Below are 21771 nucleotides of genomic sequence, written 5' to 3' on the forward strand. Positions count from 1 at the left end.
TCAGCGTTTGGGTCCCTCCAGAGAGTCATCCTGCCAGGACCCTTCAGTTGTCAAGAAGAACTTCCCTCCCCATCAGCCTGTCTTAGATCCCCTTTGCGGAGATGATGAAAGGACAGTGAAGCTGGTCACACCAACATTTCCTCCTCCTTGGCAGAGGGGGATCGAACTGACTCACTGCAGCACACCTTACACCTGGGACTTTAAGACTAGGAGCCGTGCTATTTGTGTTTAACTGGCTGACAGGTGCCTGGTATTTCTGATGGGTTTTATTAGACTTGAACAAGGGCTATGAAAACCAAAGAAAATCAAGAGATCGCTGCCCAGAAACAAATGGAAGCCAGGAGAGTCATATGGCACGGCTCCTTTGTCAGAGCCTTTAGAAGCAGCCAGTTGTGCTGACACCTAGATTTCACACTTTGGCATCCAGAGCGTGACAAGAAATGTCTGTTCTAAGCTGCCCACATGTGGTGTTTGGCTATGGAAGCCACTGGAAGTGAGAGCACGGGGCCTACGGCTCAGGGAGTGTGGGCTGAAGGACAGGGTCTGCTCCAGCTGCCAGGGGCTGCAGAAGTTTTGCTCTGACCCTGAGTGAGAAGATGTTAATCCCAGACCCTTGGGAAATACACTCAGTGGAGTGCAATGGCCTGTGATGTGCTGGTTGTGTCCCAAGTCAGCTTTCTCTACTTCTTTGAAACTCAACGGCTGCATGTTTTCAGACAGTGGGGCCTAGGACCCAGTCATCAGAGCAAGAATTGTCTCTGGTGCTCAATCAAAAACTAGCACCACTGAGAGTCCCAGCTAGTAATGAGGCAGTCCTTCTGCTCTCTCTCTCTCTGTGAGTGTGTGTGTGTCTGTGTATGTGAGAGAGAGAGATTGTGTTTGTGAGTGTGTTATTGTGAGAGAGGGAGTTGTGGTGTTGTTTTTTCCATGGGAATTTCAAGAGGAAAGTGGGACAATTCAGGGAATCCCTGGGCCCCGGGCAGCTGTAGCCCAGATAATAGCCACCCATGAGTGCTGTTGACATATTGGTCTCCTGGACTCCCGGGACCCAGTCAGACAGCCCTGTCTTCCACCCCAGAAGCCACCACTGGGCCTTTTCAGCACCCATACTGTTATGTTGGCCTCTGTGACTGTCCATGGAGATGGGCACCATGAGGGAGAAGTGCAGTTTCTATGTCACACATAATGAGTTCTCACCTCCCTCTGCCCATCCAAGAAGACCTAAGAACTCACAGTACAAGATGAACAATGCCATCATGGTAAGAAGATGGAGGTGGACTGTGCTATTTATCTCAAAAGACTTTTCCAGGAGACTGGCTCACCCATTCCTTAGCCAGAGTTGGATCATAGGCCACCCAGTCCCAGGCAGTGACCTCCTTGGGGAGGAGACAGTCAGGTTACTGTGATGTCTTGCTACCTGTATTAGTCAGAATGGCTTGACTGTTTATAACAGAAACCCCAGAGTAACAGGCTTAAAGGAGGTGCCTTGTAGAGAGCAGGTTATGAGAAGCCTATGAGAACTGGACATAAGCAAGGTGAGATACAGCTCAGCTGCTTTTCCTAAGATGTTCATCTGTAGCCCAAGATTGGCATAGGCCCAGCCACAGAAGAGGAAGATGCAGAACAGCTGCTTCTCCTAAGTTGTTTTCATTCAGAGAAGCAGGAACGCAGGTTTCTCCTGTTACAGTGTCACGCCTCTCCCCAAGAACCGCTGTTCCACCCTATTTACCACCGGGTATAAAAGACTTGCTGAAGGAGGATGCAAGGCTTTTTGCTTTGAGCGTTTGCTATGGGGTTTTTTGCTTTGGACTTTTGGGCTTTTGGCTTTTGGATTTGGGAGGCTTTTGGAAGGGGGAATTGCTAAAGGGAAAAGGATTTCTGAAGGGAAATGAATTGCTAAAGGGGAATTGCTAAAGAGGGGTTGATGGAAAGTCTGCACCGAGAACTTTATACTAGGCTTTAGCAAAGCTAAGGTAAAGAAAAGCTACAGAAAACCTGGGACAGTGCAAGTCTGAGCACCGAGGCTTTAAGAAAGCTAAAGAGAGAGCAATGGACAGTGCAAGTCTGGGGGCAAAGAGAGATTATGCTAAAGAACAGCTAAGAGAAAACATGGGTCAGAGTGAGTCTAAGGAAAAAGACTTTAAAGAACAGAAAAGAAGACTTTAAAAGCAAGGTTTTAAGGAAAGACTTTAGAAGCAAGGTTTTAAAGAATTGTAAAGGAGTAAGGCCTTGAAGAATAAAGATAGAGATAAGAAGCAGAGTAAATGAGGAGAGTAATAGAGAAAAGAAGCAATGAGGGTTGTGTGTTTCCACCAAGCACCCAGCACCCCCGGCCCCAACTTCCTGTCTGTCTATCTGTCTATACTGTGTCCTTTCTGCATCTCCAGATGCAGAAAAATCTCCTCCAACAAGGGAACAAGAGAAAAAGCTCACTCCAGTGCCTCTTTCTTTCCCTCCCTCCCTCCCTCTTCCTCCTTTCTCTCCCTCCCTCCCTCTTCCTCCTTTCCCTCCCTCCCTCCCTCTTCTCCTTTCTCTCCCTCCCTCCCTCTTCCTCCTTTCTCTCCCTCCCTCCCTCTTCCTCCTTTCTCTCCCCTCTCTTTTCTCTTTGCAGGCATCTAGTGGTCTGAGTCATGTTGCCTCCAAACCACCCCAAAATGAACTGACTTCATTCAAGTTTCTGACCTAGATTATTTCTCTTTTTTTGGCAGTACTGAGATTTGAACTCAGAGTTTCCAGCTTGTAGGTGGGTCCTCTACCAACCAAGATACACCTCCAGTCCCTCTTTCTCTGGTCATTTTTGAGATAGAGTCTCACTTTTTGCCCAGGCTAACCTGGATCAGGAGCCTCCTATTTATGGTTCCTATGTAGCTGGGGTGACAGGCATGCACCACCATGTCCAGCCTTTATTAGTTGAGATGGGGTCTTGTGCCTGGGCTGGCCTCAAACTGAAATCCTACTGATCTCTACCTAGCTGGGATTACAGGTGATAGTCCCCAGTGCCTGACTCAGGAAATAGACTTTTTTTGTGGCACTGGGGTTTGAACTCAGAGCCTCATGCTTGCTAAGCGGGCACTCTTATGGCTTGAGCCAATCCACCAGTCCTTTTTTGTGAAGGATTTTCTTCGAGATAGAGGCTTGTGAACTATTTTCCCAGGTTGTCTTCGAACTGCGATCCTCCTGATCTCTGCCTCCTGAATAGCTGGGATTACAGGTGTAAGCCACTGGTGCCTAGCTAGGAAATGGACTTTTAAAGAAAGACTTTCCTTTTAGCTTATTCGGTGATATAGAACTAAATTTAGAATTCAACACATGATATTGTAATTATAATATTGTTACAACACACTAAGTGTATTTTTGTAACATTTACTCACAAGCAGTGTTTTCTGTTTCATAGCTTGAATTACCTGGAACACTAGGGGGAATTTTCTTCTTTCATTCCTTGTCACAGAGTGGAATGCTTGCTGTTCTTGGTGACATAGTAAGTAACTTTGCAGTGGGAGGATCCTTGACCACTGCCAGAGCTTTGTTAAAACTCCCATATTTATTTTTCCATATTTGAAATTCAATTAGCTGTTCATGCATGTATCCATCCACATAACTGTTCATCCATCCTTGCATTCAGTCATCCATCCATCCACCCATCCTCTCATCCATCCATCCACACATCCTCTCATCCATCCATCCACACATCCAGCCATTCTTCCATCAATCATTCCATCCACCCACCTGCTTACTCTTCCTCCCTCTGTTAGATACACATTCAGCAGCATTTACAGGGTATCTTCTAGTTGCTGGGCATTGTGATGAGGACCAGAGATAAAACACAAATCTGGTGCATGTATCACAGGCAGGGCATGGGATTATTTTAAATCCTTCATGTCAAACATTTCTTTAACAATTGTTTTTTTTTTTTTTTTGCAGTACTGGTGTTTGAATTCAGTGACTTTGAGTCACTCCACCAGCTCTTTTTTTTGATGGGTTTTTTCAAGATAGGGTCTCATGAACTATTTCGCCTGGGCTGGCTTTGAACTGCGATTCTCCTGGTCTCTGTCTCCTGAGTAGCTAGGATTACAGGTGTGAGCCACTGGTGCCTGGCACTTTTTAAACATGTATTCAAACGCTGACCACATGAAACCCGGGGCTTCACAGGTACCACTTAGACTAAGTTGAGAAACTGGGTCAGCCAGTATAAACTGAAATTGAGGGAAAAATACCAAGTAAGAAAGAGAATAAGTAAGTTCATACCCAGGTCTTGCAAAGATTGTGCACTCTGAAGTTTCGGGGAGACCCACTATTGGGAAACTTCCACTCTGCCAAGGGAAATGGATGTAATAAAACTATTACAAAACAGCAGTCCCCATACTAGATACAGGCAAAAACCACTAGGGTTTCCCACAGGGGAGGAGCTGTCACTGTGTTTTACATGGTGTCAGAGGAGACTTGATGGATGGAGCATGCTCTGAAAGGTCTTGCAGCTTGAGTAGGAGTTCTTAGGTGGGTCATCCCCAGGAGGGATGGACCAGGAAGATCTTGAAGGCTTGAAGAAGCTTCCACTGTTGAGGGATCACTGAATCTCTCCCCTACTGTGCCCTCTGTGTCCTACTTTGTCCTTTCTAGGTGTCATCATACTTTGGTTGGGTTACATTTGTGGTCCTTTGTTTCTTGTCACCCTGATGTCCAGGCTCAGAACCCCAATGACAGGGACAATCAAAGGCAGGAAAGGTGGATCTCAATCTCCAGCCCTTTTCCCTTCCAGAAGAGTCACACTGATACCAGGTTGCTGGAAGCCACCCCAGGTTTGCTCCAGCCCCTGTCTTAAGTTACCTCCTCAGCAGACACTGTGGTGTGCACCACCACTTCCAGCTTTTCCTGTCTCTGTCCAGTGTCTTCTTTGGATACCTCTGCTGGAGTCTCCTTAAGGTGGAGAAGAAGAACCTTTGAAGGCATCTTGCTAAGGTTTTTGTGATAGAGTCTAGCCCAGGCTGGCCTTGAACTCAAGATCCTCATGCCTCAGCCTCCCCAGTGCTGGGACCATAACTATGGCACTGTGGGGAAAGATGAGGGCATATAGTCTCAGCACACCTTGCAGGTGGGGCCTGGCCCCTGTGTGCAGGAGAAGCCACATGCATGTGTGAGGAAGGGGACATACAGCCTTCTACATCCCAAGAGGTGCTCAGAGAGCAGGACCCTATATCTTCAAATACAGAATTACTGGACATGAGGTTCCTAGTGCTTCTCGCTTCTTCCCTGTCTGGGAAAGGGATACCTGTTCACCTCCATGGCGCTCATCAATCAGCTCGGTTTTTCAATTCCATCTTTGCAGATCAGGCACCATGGTACACACCTGTAATCCTGTCACTTGGGAGGCTGAGGTGAGAGGGTCGCAAGCTGGAGGCTGGCCCAGGCAAAGGTAGTGAGACCCTGTCTGAAAAAAACAAAAACCAAAGGGTTAGGGACAAAATTCTCGAGGTAGAAAGCCGGGTGCCAGTGGCTTACGCCTGTAATCCTAGCTACTCAGGAGGCAGAGATCAGGAGGATTGTGGTTCAAAACCAGCCCGGGCAAATAGTTCAGGAGACTCTATATCGAAAAAAGAAAAAAAATCACAAGAAAGGGTTGGCGGAGTGGCTCAAGGTATAGGCCCCGAGTTCAAACCCCATTACCAGCACTCGCCTAACAAGTATGAGGCCATGGGTTCCATCCTCAGTACCAAAAGGAACAACAAAAGCAAGTCAGAATACTTCAAACAGTGTACTTTATAAGGAAAAGAAGTTTTTTTGGCTCATTTTGGAGGCTGAAAAGTCCAAGGTCAGGCAGGTACATCTGAGAGGCCTCGTGTTGCCTCCTAACACGGCAGACAGCGTTCCCAGGCAGGAGGATGTGCAAAGAGGCCAAACACCCTAGACAGCCTTGCCTTCCTAACAGCCTTCCAGAGCAGGCTGCAAGCAGGGCTTCATGACTTCAGCACTGTGGACATTGGGGACAACCTGTTCTCTGATGAGGTGTCCTGGGCCCTGCAGGGCACTGAGCAGCATCCCTGGCCTCCACCCACTCCATGCCAGGAGCTCCCCAGTTGTGACAGCCACATATGTCCCCAGACATGGCCCAGGGTTCCCAGACATGGCCTTGATAAAGTTTAAGGAAACCAGACTGCTAAACCACTTTGATACACAGTTGTGTTGCTGTGTTAACTCCTGCCTCAGTGACTTGACGTGGCTTCTTTTTACCTCAGGGCATGTTCTTTTACACAGAGCATCCCCTCAAACATAGGATGGGGCTGTCCTTCCAGTATGACAGCCCTCTAGAGGTTATCATTGTCCCGGGCCAGCGAGGCTTTCTGATCTTCTGGAATGAGAAACACCTGTTCATGTCCCCCAACTCAGGTGAGTATGTGCCTCTCCAAGCCAGAATGGGGCTGGCCAGGATCCTGAGCCAGGTGCCCACTGCAAACCCGAGTGGACCCTGAACCCATTCTTGCTTGGCCTGCTCACCTCTCCACTGCCTTCCTAGTAGGACTTTCAGGGCCAGCGAGACAGACAGGTTCTGAGAGGTACCAGACCAAGGGTTCCAAATCTTCCCATTCTCTGCCCGGGGAACCTCGGACCTTGTTTGGGGCCAAGGTCAGTGATTATGTGAGATGGATCAAGGTCACCTGCTGAAACTCTGACTTCTGGGATGGAGACTAGAGCAAGTAAACCTCCCCTGGGAGACAGAACAATGTAAACATGCAATGGTGCCTCCAGCCAGCACTGATGGACTTCGAACACAAGAGCCGTCACCTTGTCAGCAGGATAGAGAGGAACACAGGCAGTCCTTGGGGAGGTGGGAGCCCTCAGGGCAAGTTGCCCCACTTCAAGCTCCTAGTGTGCAGCAGGCACCCACCTTTTTGTAAGATGCAAAAAACCTGGGGACATAGCTGTGTCTCCCAGTAGCGGGGGCCCAAGAAAGGCTGGGTTTATTCTGTTTTGTTTTTGTCTTGTTTGGTTGTCTCTGGGAAGGAAGCAGGGTCTTGCGTGCTAGGCACTCACTCTGCTGCCCAAACCCCCAAGCTGTTTTATTCCTTATACTTAATACCCTATTAAAAGCCATTCTGAGGACTGGCAGAGTGGCTTAAACGGTAGAGCGCCTGCCTAACAAGTGTAAGGCCTGAGTTCAAACCCCCATACTGACAAGACAAAACAAAACAAAATAAAGTTTTCTGTCACGTTCAAGCCCCCAGTCCACAAAAAAAATCATTTCTCTTCTCAACTTCATAGCCACTCCTCAGGGCTCTGCTGCCAGGAGGAGTCGCAGTTTCCTTGTTGTGTTTTACAAAATTGTATCTCTGCCTTGCGTTTTCCTTCTTTATCCTTTGAATAGCAAACCAGACAAAAGTTGTGAGAAGGAAATGCAACCCCTTGGGTGGGGGGAGGGTGAAAGGGGCAGCAGGTCCTCTCTCCCTAGGATGCTCTCAGTCCCCATGAATCACTGCTGTCGCCTCCTAGGTCAGCTTGTAGACACCGTTCGGCTGACAAAAGGAGAGAATGTCTTGTTTTCATCCATCACTGATGCCAGTGTCACCATCCACACCATCGCCACCAGTATGTACCCGACCTATTGGTAACTTTCTGAAAACCCTGGTACCAGCTGTTGTCCTGCCTGATCCAGCCTGGCCACAACCCAAAGCCAAATGATCACACATTCAGGGATGATTCAGAGCCAGAACTCTGTTCCCTTAAGCAATGAAATGGAACATCCTTTGGATATTCATTTGCTAGGGCCACCGTAAAAAAAATTGTCAAAAATTAGGTGGCTTAGAATAATAATTTAACATGCCCTCAACAGGGCATGGTGGTACATGTCTGTAATCCCAGCACTTGAAGCATACACAGGAGGACTGTGAGTTCCAGGCCAGCCTGCATTATGTTGTGAGACCCTGTCGCAAACAAAAATATTCTCACGATCTGGAGGCTGGAAGTCTGTAATCCAGGTGTCTGCAGGCCCGGCTCCCTCTGAGCACTGCAAGGGAGGCTCTGTCCCAGGCCTCTTCCAGTTTCTGGTAGTCTCAGGCCTTTCTGGACTTGTGGGTGGTCAATCTTCTGCTGTGTGTGTGGGCTTGTCTCTGAGTCTGGGTTTCCCCCTTGACCACCTCTGCAAAGACCCTATTTGCAAATGCAGCTCTTCCTCAACTGAGGACAGGGCCATATCCCAGTAAATCAATAAGTTCAATATCACAAGCGGAAAGAGCATTGAGCACACCCGATTTCCCAGCCTCCTAGCTGGCTGTTAGCTAGGGAACAGAAGGTGGCGGGAGCACATGCATCTCGTCATAAGGCGGAGGAATCCTGAGTGGCTCGTGTTAAGTTGGGGACCGCAGCGCGTCTTTCTGGAGAAGACATTGTTCAAGGTGCTCACCTCCCATGAATCACATTCTAGGGTTTTTGCTAGGCAGTTGTCTCGGTGCTGTTTTGTTCTACCTCTTTGCAGGATTATTTTTCTCCTAACGCAGCTGCACGTGGCGACATCGCGGAACCAGTGCAACAATCTGTGGGCTTACTTGACTTTTTGAGAGGCAAACAACTGTCTGCTCATCCGTGTGTGCACCCTGCCTCTGTCCCTTATCTAGTGAAAATTAATCTGTACTTGGAGAAATGAATTACATCAAAATTAACCTACAACTGTGGCAGTGATGTATGCTCCTTTAAAGTTTTCTTTCTTCTTCTTTTGGAGGTACTAGGGTTTGAACTCAGGACCTTACACTTCCTAGGCAGGCAGACCCCCAACCCTTTTCTGCTTTATTTTTCTGGTATGGTCTTGTGTTTTTGTCATGGGCTGGTGTCTGAACACAATCCTCCTATCCACCCCTCCCACCTAACTCGGATTACAAATGTGCACACTGTGCCCTGCTTTTTGTTTGAGATGGGGATCTCATTAACTTTTTGCTTGGACTAGCCTCGAGTCTGGATCCACTTCCCAGTAGTTGGGATTGCAGGCATGAGCTAGTGAGTCTGATCTTTTCTTTCTTTTTTTATTTTTATTTTATTTATTTTTGCAATACTGGGTCTTGAACTCGGGGCCTACACCTTAAGCCACTCCGCCAGTCCTTTTTTGTGAATTTTTTGTGTGTGTGTATGTGTGTATGTGTGGGTATGGGTGTGTGAAGCCAGCCTGGGCTGACTTCAAACTGCAATCCTCCTGATCTCTGCCTCCTGAGTAGCTAGGATTTCAGGCATGAGCCACGGGTGCCCAGCAATTTCTTTTCTTTTGAGACAGAGTATTGGTATGTAGACCAGGCTAGACTCGAACTTGTGATACTCCCACCTCCACCTCCAGAGTGCTGGGATTATAAGATTATAGGTGGGAAACTAAAATGGGGGTGGGGGGCTTGGGGTGCAGCTCAGTGGTTAGCGCTAGCATGCACAAGGCCCTGGGTTCATTCCCAGCACAGTAGGGAGGGGAGGGGATTGGTAGGGTTACTCATGAGAATTAATTGCCCATGACAGTTTTTCGATGGAGCCAATTTGGCTTCCCACAGGGGAGTGTGAGCTGTCCTCAGCCAGGCCTGCAGCCACCGGGCTGGGGCACTGTCTACTCCATGTGTCCTGGGAATGTTTGTAGTCTGGAAGGAAGTAGTGTCCTCAAATAGCTGACTGGCTTCACCTCAGCATTGATCTTATTTGGACATGGTCCGGTCAGCTGGCTGCCTGTGATTGGCTGACACTTGGTATCTGTTACAAAAAGACACACCCCCAAGTTCAGTCTGAGCTGCCTCTTTGTTCTCACTCAGCTGGAGGAGAGAGGTAGCAGGGGCCTCCAGCATCAGTACCCAAGGTGGCACAGTGTTAGAAATTGAAGAATTGGTTTTTTTTCATTTCCACTTTTGTTTTTGTTTTGCTTTCCCCAGATGAAAATGAACTGGCAGTGTTAACACGGGAGGATCATTTATATTATGGCAGTCTGGGATTCCTGTCTACTTCTGTAATCAAAGTAGGTAAAAAGCAAAAGGGTCTCACTCTCAGATTCTGATTCTTTGTCTGAAGCTAGGGATCATTCTAAGGACAGCAGCTAAAACTTTTTAAAAAAAAAATAAACAGACTTTTATTCTTTTGTACTTTCTTTCATTATAATACAGGCTTTGTAGGAAAAACTTTAAAAATGTCCCAATTAAATTTTCCCTGAACCTAATCCCCAAAACTTACTTGCATCATCTGCTTTCCTAGATCCACATAGTAAGCACTTGCTCAACCACCACATAAGCACATAAAATTTAATGTTTTCTCACCAGAGCTCGTTGTCTCCATCCTTTCTCTGTTCTGGATTTCAATTTAGCCAGTGACAAACCCCCTCTCCCATCCCAGCGGTGCTGCTCGTTCCACTGCAGAATTCTTTCTGCTTCTTTCCTCCTCGCCTTGTGGCTGGAATATTGCAAAACTTTACTCGGTTTCCACACCCTCATTTTAATTTGCTAACTTAATTTGCTGAAACTTAACTGAGCACTTAAAAACAGCAACTGCCACTCTAACTGGATCAGCCTTCTGTGTTATGTCATTTAAACCTGGCTGTTGTTTGAGTTCTTTTTGTGTTAAGGAATGAGTTTTATTTACTTATTTTAAAAATAATTATTTATTTATTTTTTCTTTTAGTCATATGTGCATACATGTTTGGGTCATTTCTCCCCTCTTTCCCCAGCCCCCTCCCTCTCCCCCCCACCTCCTCGCTATCAAACAGAAACCGTTTTGCCCTTATCTCTAATTTTGTTGAAGAGAGAGTATAAGCAATCATAGGAAGGAACAAGGGTTTTTGCTGGTTGAGATAAGGATAGCTATACAGGGAGTTGACTCGCATTGATCTCCTGTACATATGTGTTACCCTCTAAGTTAATTCTTCTTGAACTAACCTTTTCTCTAGTTCCTGGTCCCCTTCTCCTATTGGCCTCGGTTGCTTTAAAGTATCTGCTTTAGTTATTCTGCATTGTGGGCAACAAATGCTATCTAGTTTTTTGGGTGTCTTACCTATCCTCATACCTCCCAGGTGTGCTCTCGCTTTATCATGTGCTCAAAGTCCAATCCCCTTGTTGTGTTTGCCCTTCATCTAATGTCCGCATATAAGGGAGAACATATGATTTTTGGTCTTTTGGGCCAGGCTAACCTGATGTTCTCCAGTTCCATCCATTTACTTGCAAATGATAACATTTCATTCTTCTTCATGGCTGCATAAAATTCCATTGTGTATAGATACCACATTTTCTTAATCCATTTGTCAGTGATGGGGCATCTTGGCTGTTTCCATAACTTGGCTATTGTGAATAGTGCCGCAATAAACATGGGTGTGCAGGTGCCTCTGGAGTAACCTGAGTCACATTCTTTTGGGTATATCCCCAAGAGTGGTATTGCTGGATCAAATGATAGATCAATGTTTAGCTTTTTAAGTAGCCTCCACATTTTTTTCCAGAGTGGTTGTACTAGTCTACATTCCCACCAACAGTGTAAGAGGGTTCCTTTTTCCCCCGCATCCTCGCCAGCACCTGTTGTTGGTGGTGTTGCTAATGGTGGCAATTCTAACAGGGGTGAGGTGGAATCTTAGTGTGGTTTTAATTTGCATTTCCTTTATTGCTAGAGATGGTGAGCATTTTTTCATGTGTTTTTTGGCCATTTGAATTTCTTCTTTTGAGAAAGTTCTGTTTAGTTCACTTGCCCATTTCTTTATTGGTTCATTAGTTTTGGGAGAATTTAGGTTTTTAAGTTCCCTATATATTCTGGTTATCAGTCCTTTGTCTGATGTGTAGCTGGCAAATATTTTCTCCCACTCTGTGAGTGTTCTCTTCAGTTTAGAGACCATTTCTTTTGTTGAGCAGAAGCTTATTTTAAAAATAATTCTGTCAAGTCCTGGGGATGTGTCTTAAGTGGTAGAGTACCTGCATAGCAAGGGTGAGGTCCTGAGTTCAAATTCAGGTACTGCCAAAAACTTAAAAATAATTTACTCTATCTAGTTTATTATATATGTATATAAGAGGTGTATGTTTTTTGTTATATATATAATACACACACCTACGTTTGGGGGTGGTGCTGAGGATGGAACCCAGGGCCTAGTGCATGCTAAACACATGCTCTACCCCTGAAATATACCCCAGCCCTTGATGTGTATTTTTAAAGCAACACACAGCAATTGTGCATAGTAGCTGAGTAGAGTGTGGATTCCAGCACGCATATACAGTGCACAATGGTCAGGTCAGGGTCGCCAGTGTACCCATCACTTCAGACATTTATTACAACAAATCCTCTGTGCTAGCTCTTTTGGTTTTTTGGGGGGTGGGGGACTGAGACACTATCTTGCTCTGCAGCCCAAGCTGACTTGAGTTCTCCATCCTCCTGCCTCAGCCTCCTGAGTGCTGGGGTCACAGGCATGGCCTCAACACCAGAGTTATTTTGCAATATTTAGTTAATTGTTGTGAACCATGGTTGTCCTACTGTGCTTGTTAAGCTTTTCTCCTTTGTCCTCTAACTCTCCCCTCCCCCTCCTCCTCCGCTTTCCTAGCCTCTGCTGTCCACCATTTGATCTGATCTCCATTTCTTGAGAGTGACATCAACCTCCCCAGAATTGAAAATGTGCGGTTTTTGTCTTCCTGTGCCTGATTCATCTTAAGGTGGAAGACCTAAGCTTAGCTTGCCTTCCTTTCTTTCCCAGGGCCATGAAAGTCACAGGTGGCTGACCCACATCAGTCTTCTTAGGTTCCTGTCCCCTACCTCGGTGGTCATCCCACTCTACACACAAACGCCATCCTTCCCCAGAGTTCCTGCTCATGGGTTAGAATATGCTCACTGATTCAAGGCAGGGGCACAGCCACTTCTTTCCGCCTTCACTGACAGCCGCTGCCACTGTTTTCTGGAAGTTCTGCAGCTTTCCTTGGCCCTCCAAAGAGGCCCATGCCCTGTGAATAAGAGCAAAGGGCTGTGGGCAGGCTCCGTGGTGAGCGCTTACCCGTTCACCTGGCACACCCAAGGCCCTGTTTGAGCTCCAGCCAGCACTGAAAACACATATAGATGTAATGTGCACATTGTATCTTGTATATGCATATACATACACATGTATATGTGCTAATTCAACAAGTTAAGGAAAACGACCTTGAGTAGTTTAATCTCAGAATTCCTTTTCCTTGTAGCTCCCTCACCAGCCCGTCTGGAGCCCAGAGGTGGCCCTGATGTTCCACGATTCGGGGAGACTTGAGATCCTCACCCCAGTTTTTGATGGCAGCTCCTTGGCTTTCGACTTCGAGAAGTGCTCCGTGAACATCCAGGCGGTTCTCATGGAGCCCGAGCTCCAAGTGCCAAAGTGCAAAGTATGTGACTGCGACTCTCCATCCTCGCCCAATGCACTCCTCTTACACAAATGAGTCCCGGGGCCCAGCACTGGGCTGGCGTGGCCAGGAGCCACAGGGACACCGCCCACCAAAAGGAGGCCACGTGAAACATGGCTCCAGGTGCCGCTGGGGTTTCAGATGAGGACTAAGTCTGACACCCTGTCACCTGGGCATAATCATCCCAAACCCCTCATGTCCCCAGTTCCAGAAAAGAATGCCTGTCACTTTGATTACATACTCTTTGTAACGAGGAACTCGCTAGGGCTTGGATGTGCTTTGTTTCCCAAAGGCTCTTGTGCTGGGAGTGTGGTCCTAGTATGACGTTGACAGGTGGTGGGACCTTTAACAGATGGGGCCCAGCAGCAGATTAGGTTAGATTGTAGAAGTGTCACCCTCAGAAGGGATTAACACCTATCTCTGGGGAGGTTAGTTCTAACAAGAGTGGAGCACAAGCCAGGCACCAGTGGCTCACGCCTATAAGCCCAGATACTTGGGAGGCTGAGATCAAGAGGATCACAGTTTGAGGCCTGCCCAGGCAAGAAAGTTTATGAGACCCCATCTCAATGGAAAAAAGCTGTGTGTGGTTGCACATGCCTGTCATCCAAGCTACATAGGAAATGTAAAATAGGATTGAGGTCTGGTCTAGCCTGGACAAAAAAGTGAGACCCCTATCTCTAAACTAACCAGAGCAAAAAGGGCTGAGTGTGGCTCAAGTGCCAGAGCGCCTGCCTAGCAAGGCAAAGGAAAGGAAGAAATAAAGCAGGCCACCCCATGTGTCTGCCCTTCTGCACATGGTCAGACCCTGATCGCTTTCCCACCATATTGTGACAAACCACAGGATCCCCTAACCAAGATGTGGACCCTCCAGCCACCAGAATCATGAAGCTTTATGTAAAACTCCATCTAGGCACTGGATACGTCCAGACTCATAAGCAAGCTGAAGATCTGCCCAGCAGACCCTCATCCTTCTACCACATGTTCCAGGGGAAGAGAGTGGGCCTCTTATGGCTCTCACAAGCCAAGGGTGGCCAGGCACTAATGGCTCACACCTGTGATCCTAGCTACTCAGGAGGCAGAGGTCAGAAGGATCCTGGTCCAAGTCAGCCCTGGCAAAGAGTTCACAAGTCCCTATCTTGAAAAAGTCCATCACAAAAAAAAGGGCTGGTAGAGTAGCTCAAGGTGTAGACCCTGAGTTCAAACCCCGGTACTAAAAAAAAAAAAAAAGGCCAAGCAGCACCTGCTTTTCTCGTTGGCTCAGACAGAATGATACACCCATTCCTGGACCATTCATGGGGCTGGGAGTAAGCCCATCACAACCAGCCTGTGAGATGCAGTGGGGTCAGTCCCAGAGGGCTTGTGGAGTGACTCAAGGTGTAGGCCCTGAGTTTAAGCCCCAGTACCACAAAAAAAAAAAACTGAGCATATTTTTCTGGGCTGGGGTGTGGCCAATGGTAGAATGCTTGGCTGGCATTAGTGGGGACCCAGATTCCAGCACTGCAAAAAAAAATTACCCTAAAATCAAAGATTTGAAAGTATTGAAAGAGTGTGCTATGTACCTGAGAATGTCAGCACAGAGTGACCAACACTAAGACATGGTTTAGGAAAATGATTGGACCTGAAAGAGAAAGTTCCTTTGGGGCATCTAAGGGAAAAGAGCTTGCAACTTAGAAGGGAAATAAATAAATAAGACATTCTCATCATTCTTTCTGACAGCAGACACTATCACAGAGCTAAGTGAAAGGACGTACTTAATTCTTCAGGAAGGAAGGTAAACTGAGATTTTTATACCCAGCACAATTGACTATTAAACATAACCAGTGAACAAATTGTTATGAACAGGTTTATTTTGCCTTCCTGTGCTGGAGGGTGGAAGTCCAAACAAAACATGACTGATGTGCATGGCAGATGGACAACCTCCCTCTCCTTACAGTCACCAAGATTACACCACAGGTCCCCACCCCTACCCCCACGCCAGTGACCTTGTCTCATCTAACACTTTCAGAGGCTCACCCCTAAACACTGTAATGCAGTCACCTTTTCACCCCTGATACATTAGACTTTAGAAGATTGGGGCCTGGCTCAGGTGGTAGAGCACTTGCCTAGCAAGTGTGAGGCTGAGTTCAAATTCCAGTACTGGCACAAAAAGAAAAAGGAAAAAACAAAGTGCTCACAGTGTCAGAATGGACAACACACTTGCACAAGCTGTGCTGAAGAAACACGGGTGGTGATCACCACCTGGGCGCAGAGTCCAGCCGGGCAAACAGGCGTGTGGAGGCCCAGGCAACTGACAGGAGGTTTCCAGCCCTAGGACCCCTACATCACTTCCCAACTCCCCTACATCACAGTCCTTTCTTTCAGGGAGCAGGGACTGAATTTTTCATTTTTCACTTACCTTTAGCCTTCCTAACAGGTAGAACTGCTTCAAGGACAGTTCGAAGAAGATATGTACACCATCGATATGAACAGCCTATTGATTCTGTCAGCCTCCTTCATCCCCCGGCCTGGCACATCCCCGATCCCACTAGTAAGTGAGTCTCCTGCTGCTTGGGGCTGGCAGTCTTTGGCCACACTCCTGCCCACATGGCCAGGCTCCCTGCCATACCCTGGGCACCGTGGCCTCACCCAGGACACACTCATTCATGATCTGGAACCGTCTCTCCCTGCAGCTAGCCCCTGCCTGCCTGTCCAGCTGCCCCTAGTTTACCGGCCAGCCACCTCTGCTACCCTGCTAGCTGAGCCACCTTGTGAATTCCTTGTCCTCTTTCTCCGACTCTGTCCTCCTCTGTCCTTCCTCCTCCTCTTCCTTCCTCCCCTCCTTCCTACTCTCTCTCCTCCTCCCTCCCTCCTCCTAGAACCTAGAGCCTGGTGCATGGGAGGCACTCTGCTCCCGAGCCCCACTCCACACCCCAGAGAACCCGCATGCTGGCTACATGTGGGAACAGATAGGCCAAGGCCTTTTCTAAAGTTCTGCTTCCTCCTGAGCCCTGCGGCTCCTACAGGCAGCGTGCCAAAACGGTACATCGTGAGCCAGGGCAGGGTGTGGGGGAGTGGGAAGGCTTCGGGGGCACGATGTCAGGATTGGACCAGTGCAAGTTCTCTGTCATCTGAAGGTGGACAGGGGTCCCCTGTGGGTGGGTGTCACCCTTAGGGGCTGCTGGCTCTGTGACAGCCTGTGTCTCTCCTGCCCACACCCCAGGTGATGGTGAGTAACCCCTACTCACTGGGGCTGCATGCCTTCATTGAGGAGTTGGGGAACACCCTGGATGGGAACACTAAGTACAGTCTGGTGAGCGCCTTTGGTTCCACTGCAGCGGGGGAGGTGACATCTGACTTAGCTGGGGAAACCAAGGCATCAGGACTGAGAAGGCGGGGTGGGGGGGGGGGCCGGCGGGGACATGGCCAATTTGAGTCTGGAGGCCATTGTGCCAAGTGCACCTGTTTGCCGCAGGTTCGCTCTGCAGAGCTTGGTGGTGACCTAGAAGCCAACCAAGGAGGACATCAGACAGTGTCCATAGGACAGGCTGACCAACCCTGAGTTGGCCAAACTAACCCTTTTGGCCAGCCCTTATCACACCACGTGGAAATGAGAGGAGAAACTAGGGAGTCCCACCTTACCGGGGGTCACAGGACACATGGCGAGAGGAAGCCGGAACCCTCAGCTCAGGGGGGCAGACTCTGCACTTCTAGAAGCCTTTCTCTGGATATGGAGTTTGAATTGAGGGGGGTGGAAAGCTCTGGCCTCCCTACTCCACACTGCCCCTACCTGATGCCCCATCTCTTCCCCTGTGCTAATCTTGGGGACATCCTGAGTGGAACCCTGTTATAGGTGAGGTTCTCTCTCTCTCTCTGTCTCTGTCTCTGTCTCATTGGTTTCACAGAACGTTCAACTCCAGCAGCAGCAGCACTCAGGCAGGACTCACCCCAACTTCACCTCCAGGTATGTGGTCACCTGGACAGAGGAGGAGCCCCTGGCTGACTGTGGGAGTTCTCTGGAGCCAGAAGGGGGAGAAGCAGGGTTGAGATGGACGCCAAGCTGTGGGACATTGAGATAAGAATAATTAAAAATACTTTGCAAATGGTGGTCACTCAAAAAGATTAAACATGGAATTGCCATATAGATGCTCCAGCAGTCCCACTTATGGGTGTCAACCCAAAGGACTGAAAGAGGGGCTCAAAGAGATACTTGTACAGTACATTTACAGCAGCCCAGTTCACAATAGCCAAGGTGTGAAAACAACCCAGTGTCTGTGGGTGGATAAATGCACATACACAATGTGGTCTAGCCGTGTGATGGAATACCATGCAGCTGTGAAAAAGGAAGGACATCTGGACATCTGCTCTAATGTAGATGCACCTTGAGGACAGTGAAATGAGCAGATACAGAAGGACACACACTGCAGGACACAAATCACAGGAGGTCCCTAGAGTTGTCAGCCACAGAGACAGGAAGTAGGATGGTGGGTGCTAGGACCGCGAGGGGAAGGGAGGAGAGCTTTGTTTGGGGAGATGGAAGGTTCTGGAGATGGACAGTGGGGATGGCGGTACAGCCATGTGAATGAGCTCAATGCCACTGAAATGTGTACTTAAACATCAGTGCCATGGTCAATTTTAAACTATGTCTACTTACTTCCACGAAAAACAAACCCACATTCAATGAAAACACCACTTCCCAAAGAAGGAAAGAAGACAGCATGGACTAAGTGTCTGTTTCCATGCCTGGTAGAGAAAGGCCATGCTCCCTCTGAGGAATGATGCCGTGGAAGGGGGACCCGGAATTTCTTGGCTGGATCAAAGGTGCTGTGGGAGCCTCTCTCTCCCCTCCAGGTGGATGCAAGGACAGGATGTCCCTATTGCAGGGTGGGGCTGGAAAGCTGGGGCTCACTCAGCTGGCAGAGCTCCAGCAGGGATCAGAAGAGCCCCAATGAGAGACCACAAGGCTTATCAGGGACCAGAGGAGATACAGTGTGTGGGGGGGGGAGTGCACTGGGACCTCTTTTTGTCTCTTATCAACAGGCCTATGGAGGCGGCCACAGCTTGAGTGCTTATTTTGTGGTGGCGGTTGTTGTTTTCCTTCTTTTATTTTTTACTTTAAAATTTTTACCCTGTTTTGTTTCTATGATGCTTTTCCTGTGGGTTTGGAACCCAGTGCTTCACCTCTGCTAGGTGAGCACTTCACCACTGAGATTCCCACCCCCGACCCGGCTTCACTGTCGGCAAATGTGGTGAAAGCCAAGTACAGAATTATCACTTGAAATCAACAATACAGTGGCATTTCATGCATTCCCAGTGCAAGCCTGCCTCTGGTCACTTTAAAAAGAAAAGCCACATGCTGCCTGCCATACAGATGTCAGATGTGACAGTGTGACAGACCTACCGCACTCCAGTTGAATGAAAGGATGGCATGTGTGACTTTGGGTAGCATGCATTTGATAATGACAATGGCCACTTGTATTCTTGCCTTATGATTTTTTTTGAGGGTTTCTTTCTTTGTTTCTTTCTTGTGGGGTTTGAGCTCAGGGCCCTCACACTTGCTAGGCAGGCCCTCTATCGCTTGAGCAACTCTACCAGCCTTTTTTTGTGTTTTTTGAAGATAGGGTCTCATAAACTATTTGCCTGGGCTACCTTCAAACCGCCATCCTCCTGATCTTTGCCTCCCGAGTAGCTAGGATTACAGGTGTGAGCCACCAGCACCAGGTTTTTTTTTTTTTTTTTTTTTTTTTTTTGTGGTACTAGGGCTGAACTCAGGGCCTTCACCTTGAGCCACTCCACCAGTCCTTTTTTTGTGATGGGTTTTTTCAAGATAGGGTCTTGAAAACTATTTTCCTAGGCTGGCTTTGAACCACAGTCCTCCTAATCTCTGCTTCCTGAGTAGCTAGGATTACAGGCGTGAGCCACCAGCGCCCAGCTTTTTTTTTTTTCCAGTACTAAGGTTTGAACTCAGAGCCTTGTGCTTGCTAGGCAGACACTCTATCATTTGAGCCACGCCTTAGCTCTTTTTATTCTAGCTGTTTTTCAGATAAATCTTGGCTTTTCTGCCAGAGATCCTCCTCTCCAAGTAGGATTACAGGCATGCACCCTGTAAAATAAATAAGGCAGTCCCTTATTTATTTTAACATACTTTTAATCAAAATTTTGGAGACGACTCCTCCTTATTTTAAAAAAATAGCTTAGAAGCTGGGCACTGGGGAGACTGAGGTAAGAGGATCATGAGTTCAGGTCAGCCTGGGCTACAGAATGAAACTCTGCCTCATAAAACCAAACCGAAAACACAATTCAGAAGTAGGTGTCAACAACCAAAAGAACAGCAACCAGTAACAAAACCTGCTTTACTGGGAATTTGAGAAACACCGACCTCTTCCCTGGGAACACCATGTGGTGGATGATGCTAGAGTGGCTCCCCGCTGGCCATGGTGGAGCCAGGCTGAGGTCATGGGGCTCATGGTCCAGGCCATGCAGATCCAGTCCTGAGAGGGTAGCTGCATTTTCTCCCTGCCTGTCCAGGAATCTGAGGTTCTGGGCATTTCCTGGGCCCTTGCCTCAGGATGAGGTCCAAAGCCTGCCCAACCGAAGCTGGCCAGCAGCCCAAATTGAAGTAGCCACCATCATCTGAGAGCCATCACCTCAGCTGGAACAAAATGAGTGAGCACCAAAGCATCCCACCAAGGGGACAGCCACTGTGGGTCTGTGCTGCAGTCACACACACACTCACACTCACATGCAGGGTCCCTGCTGTCATTTCAACTCCTGTGCCATGCCTCTGCTGCTGACGGCTGGTGTTGATAATGGCTACACTTTGACTAGGGGTTGTGCTGCCACCCTGTCAGCTTTGCCAAGGCCTCCCTGATGCTGTCTCCAAGACCTGCAGCTCCCTGACCCCTGACCTCGGGAAAGAGACCATATTCACCAAGTGTCACCATCAGGAATTCACCAGCCATCTGTGAAAGCCCACACCACAGTCCCTCTACAGAGGACTCAGGGTCCAGCTGTGGCTACCATACAGGATTGTTATATGAGAAAAATAAATTGAAAGCCTTTTTTAAAAAGAAGAAGAGGAAGAAGGAAGAAGAAACACCCTTATGGGCTGGAGGATAGCCCAGTGGTAGAGCACTTGCCTCGCATATAAGAGGCCCTGGCTTCATCCCAGTGTCACACACACATGAGGAAGAGGAGAAGGAGGAGGAGGGTGATAAGGAAGGAAGGAGGGAGGGAGGAAAGGAGGCAAGGAAGGAGAGAAGGAAGGAAAAAAAGAAAAGAAATGATCTTATAATGACCTCAAGAACTCATTGAATACAGAATGAATAGAAAATTGTGAATTAGAAATAAGGGCAAAATAGTTTCTGCTGGGTATTGAGGGGGTAGGGGGGAGAGGAAGGGGGCGGAGTGTGTGGTAAGGGAGGGGGTGGGGGCAGGGGGGAGAAATGACCCAAGCCTTGTATGCACATATGAATAATAAAAGAAAAAAGAATTGTGTGTGTATGTGTGTGTGTGTGTGTGTGTGTGTGTAAAATTTACACCCCAAGCAGTTTTATTATTAGGAAAAAATGGATTAAAGGGAAATGAATTAAATGTTTAACTGAAAGAGCTAGAGCAATAATTCAAAGAAATCATGAGAAGGGACTTAGTTACACAATCTGAAATTTATTAATGAGAAGGTGAAAAGGCAGAGTGAAGATAAAATGAAAGATGGCTGTTTCTTCAGAAGCCAGATGTAGTACGGAAACCCTGCAACCTGATTGAGGATGAAAGAGAGAGTGAAAGTGAACATTAGGAATGGAAGATGGTCAGACTACAGGTAGAGAAGCTCAAAAGAACAATGAGAAAACATTCCAGACATCAGTGACAATAAAACTAGACATCACAGGTTCTTTTTAAGTAAATCATTGTCTTACTCTGTTTTCCACTGCTGTAACAAAATGCCAGAGACTGGTCATCTATAAAGACAAAGGTGAGTGGGACATGGTGGTGCACACCTGTAATCCCAGTACTTGAGAGGAGGCAGGAGGATTGCAACTTTAAGGGCTACATAGTGAGACTTTGTCTTAAAAAAGGAAAAACAAAGGAAAGAAAGGAAAAGAAAAAAGAAAAAGCAGAAATGTATTTCTCATGGTTCTGGAGGCTGGGAAGTCCAAGATGGAGGTGGTGGTGTCTGGTGAAGGCCTTGCTGTGCCATCCCATAGCTGTAGGTGGAAGGTCAGGAGAGCCCAAGAGGGCCAGCCAGAAAGAGGGGGCAGAACTCACTTTTATAACAAGCCCACTCTCACGAACCTCCTTAGTACCCCCTTGATAGCAACGTTAGGTCACTCCTCATGGCCTAACCGCCTCTTGTTAGGCCCCACCAAACACTTTCATGTAATTAGGGCTCCAACCCATGAATATTGGGGTGCATTCAAACCATAGCAGTCACTAGAAAGAACAAAACTGACGCAGGAAGAGGTGA

At 47.7% G+C, this 21771-nt stretch overlaps 1 protein-coding gene across 1 annotated transcript in view; it reads left to right on the forward strand.

Moving 5' to 3' along the window:
- Catsperd (cation channel sperm associated auxiliary subunit delta) overlaps positions 1–21771 on the forward strand; it is a 56581-nt gene that overhangs the window by 24930 nt on the left and 9880 nt on the right. Inside the window, exons 8-15 of the mRNA XM_074054414.1 lie at positions 3395–3478; positions 6231–6381; positions 7483–7578; positions 9882–9964; positions 13137–13313; positions 15745–15858; positions 16531–16620; positions 17213–17271. Coding sequence (XP_073910515.1) covers positions 3395–3478; positions 6231–6381; positions 7483–7578; positions 9882–9964; positions 13137–13313; positions 15745–15858; positions 16531–16620; positions 17213–17271 — 854 coding nt within the window. The remainder of the gene's footprint in view (positions 1–3394; positions 3479–6230; positions 6382–7482; positions 7579–9881; positions 9965–13136; positions 13314–15744; positions 15859–16530; positions 16621–17212; positions 17272–21771) is intronic.

This window comes from Castor canadensis, chromosome 14, assembly GCF_047511655.1.
Source record: "Castor canadensis chromosome 14, mCasCan1.hap1v2, whole genome shotgun sequence".
NCBI lineage: Eukaryota > Metazoa > Chordata > Mammalia > Rodentia > Castoridae > Castor > Castor canadensis.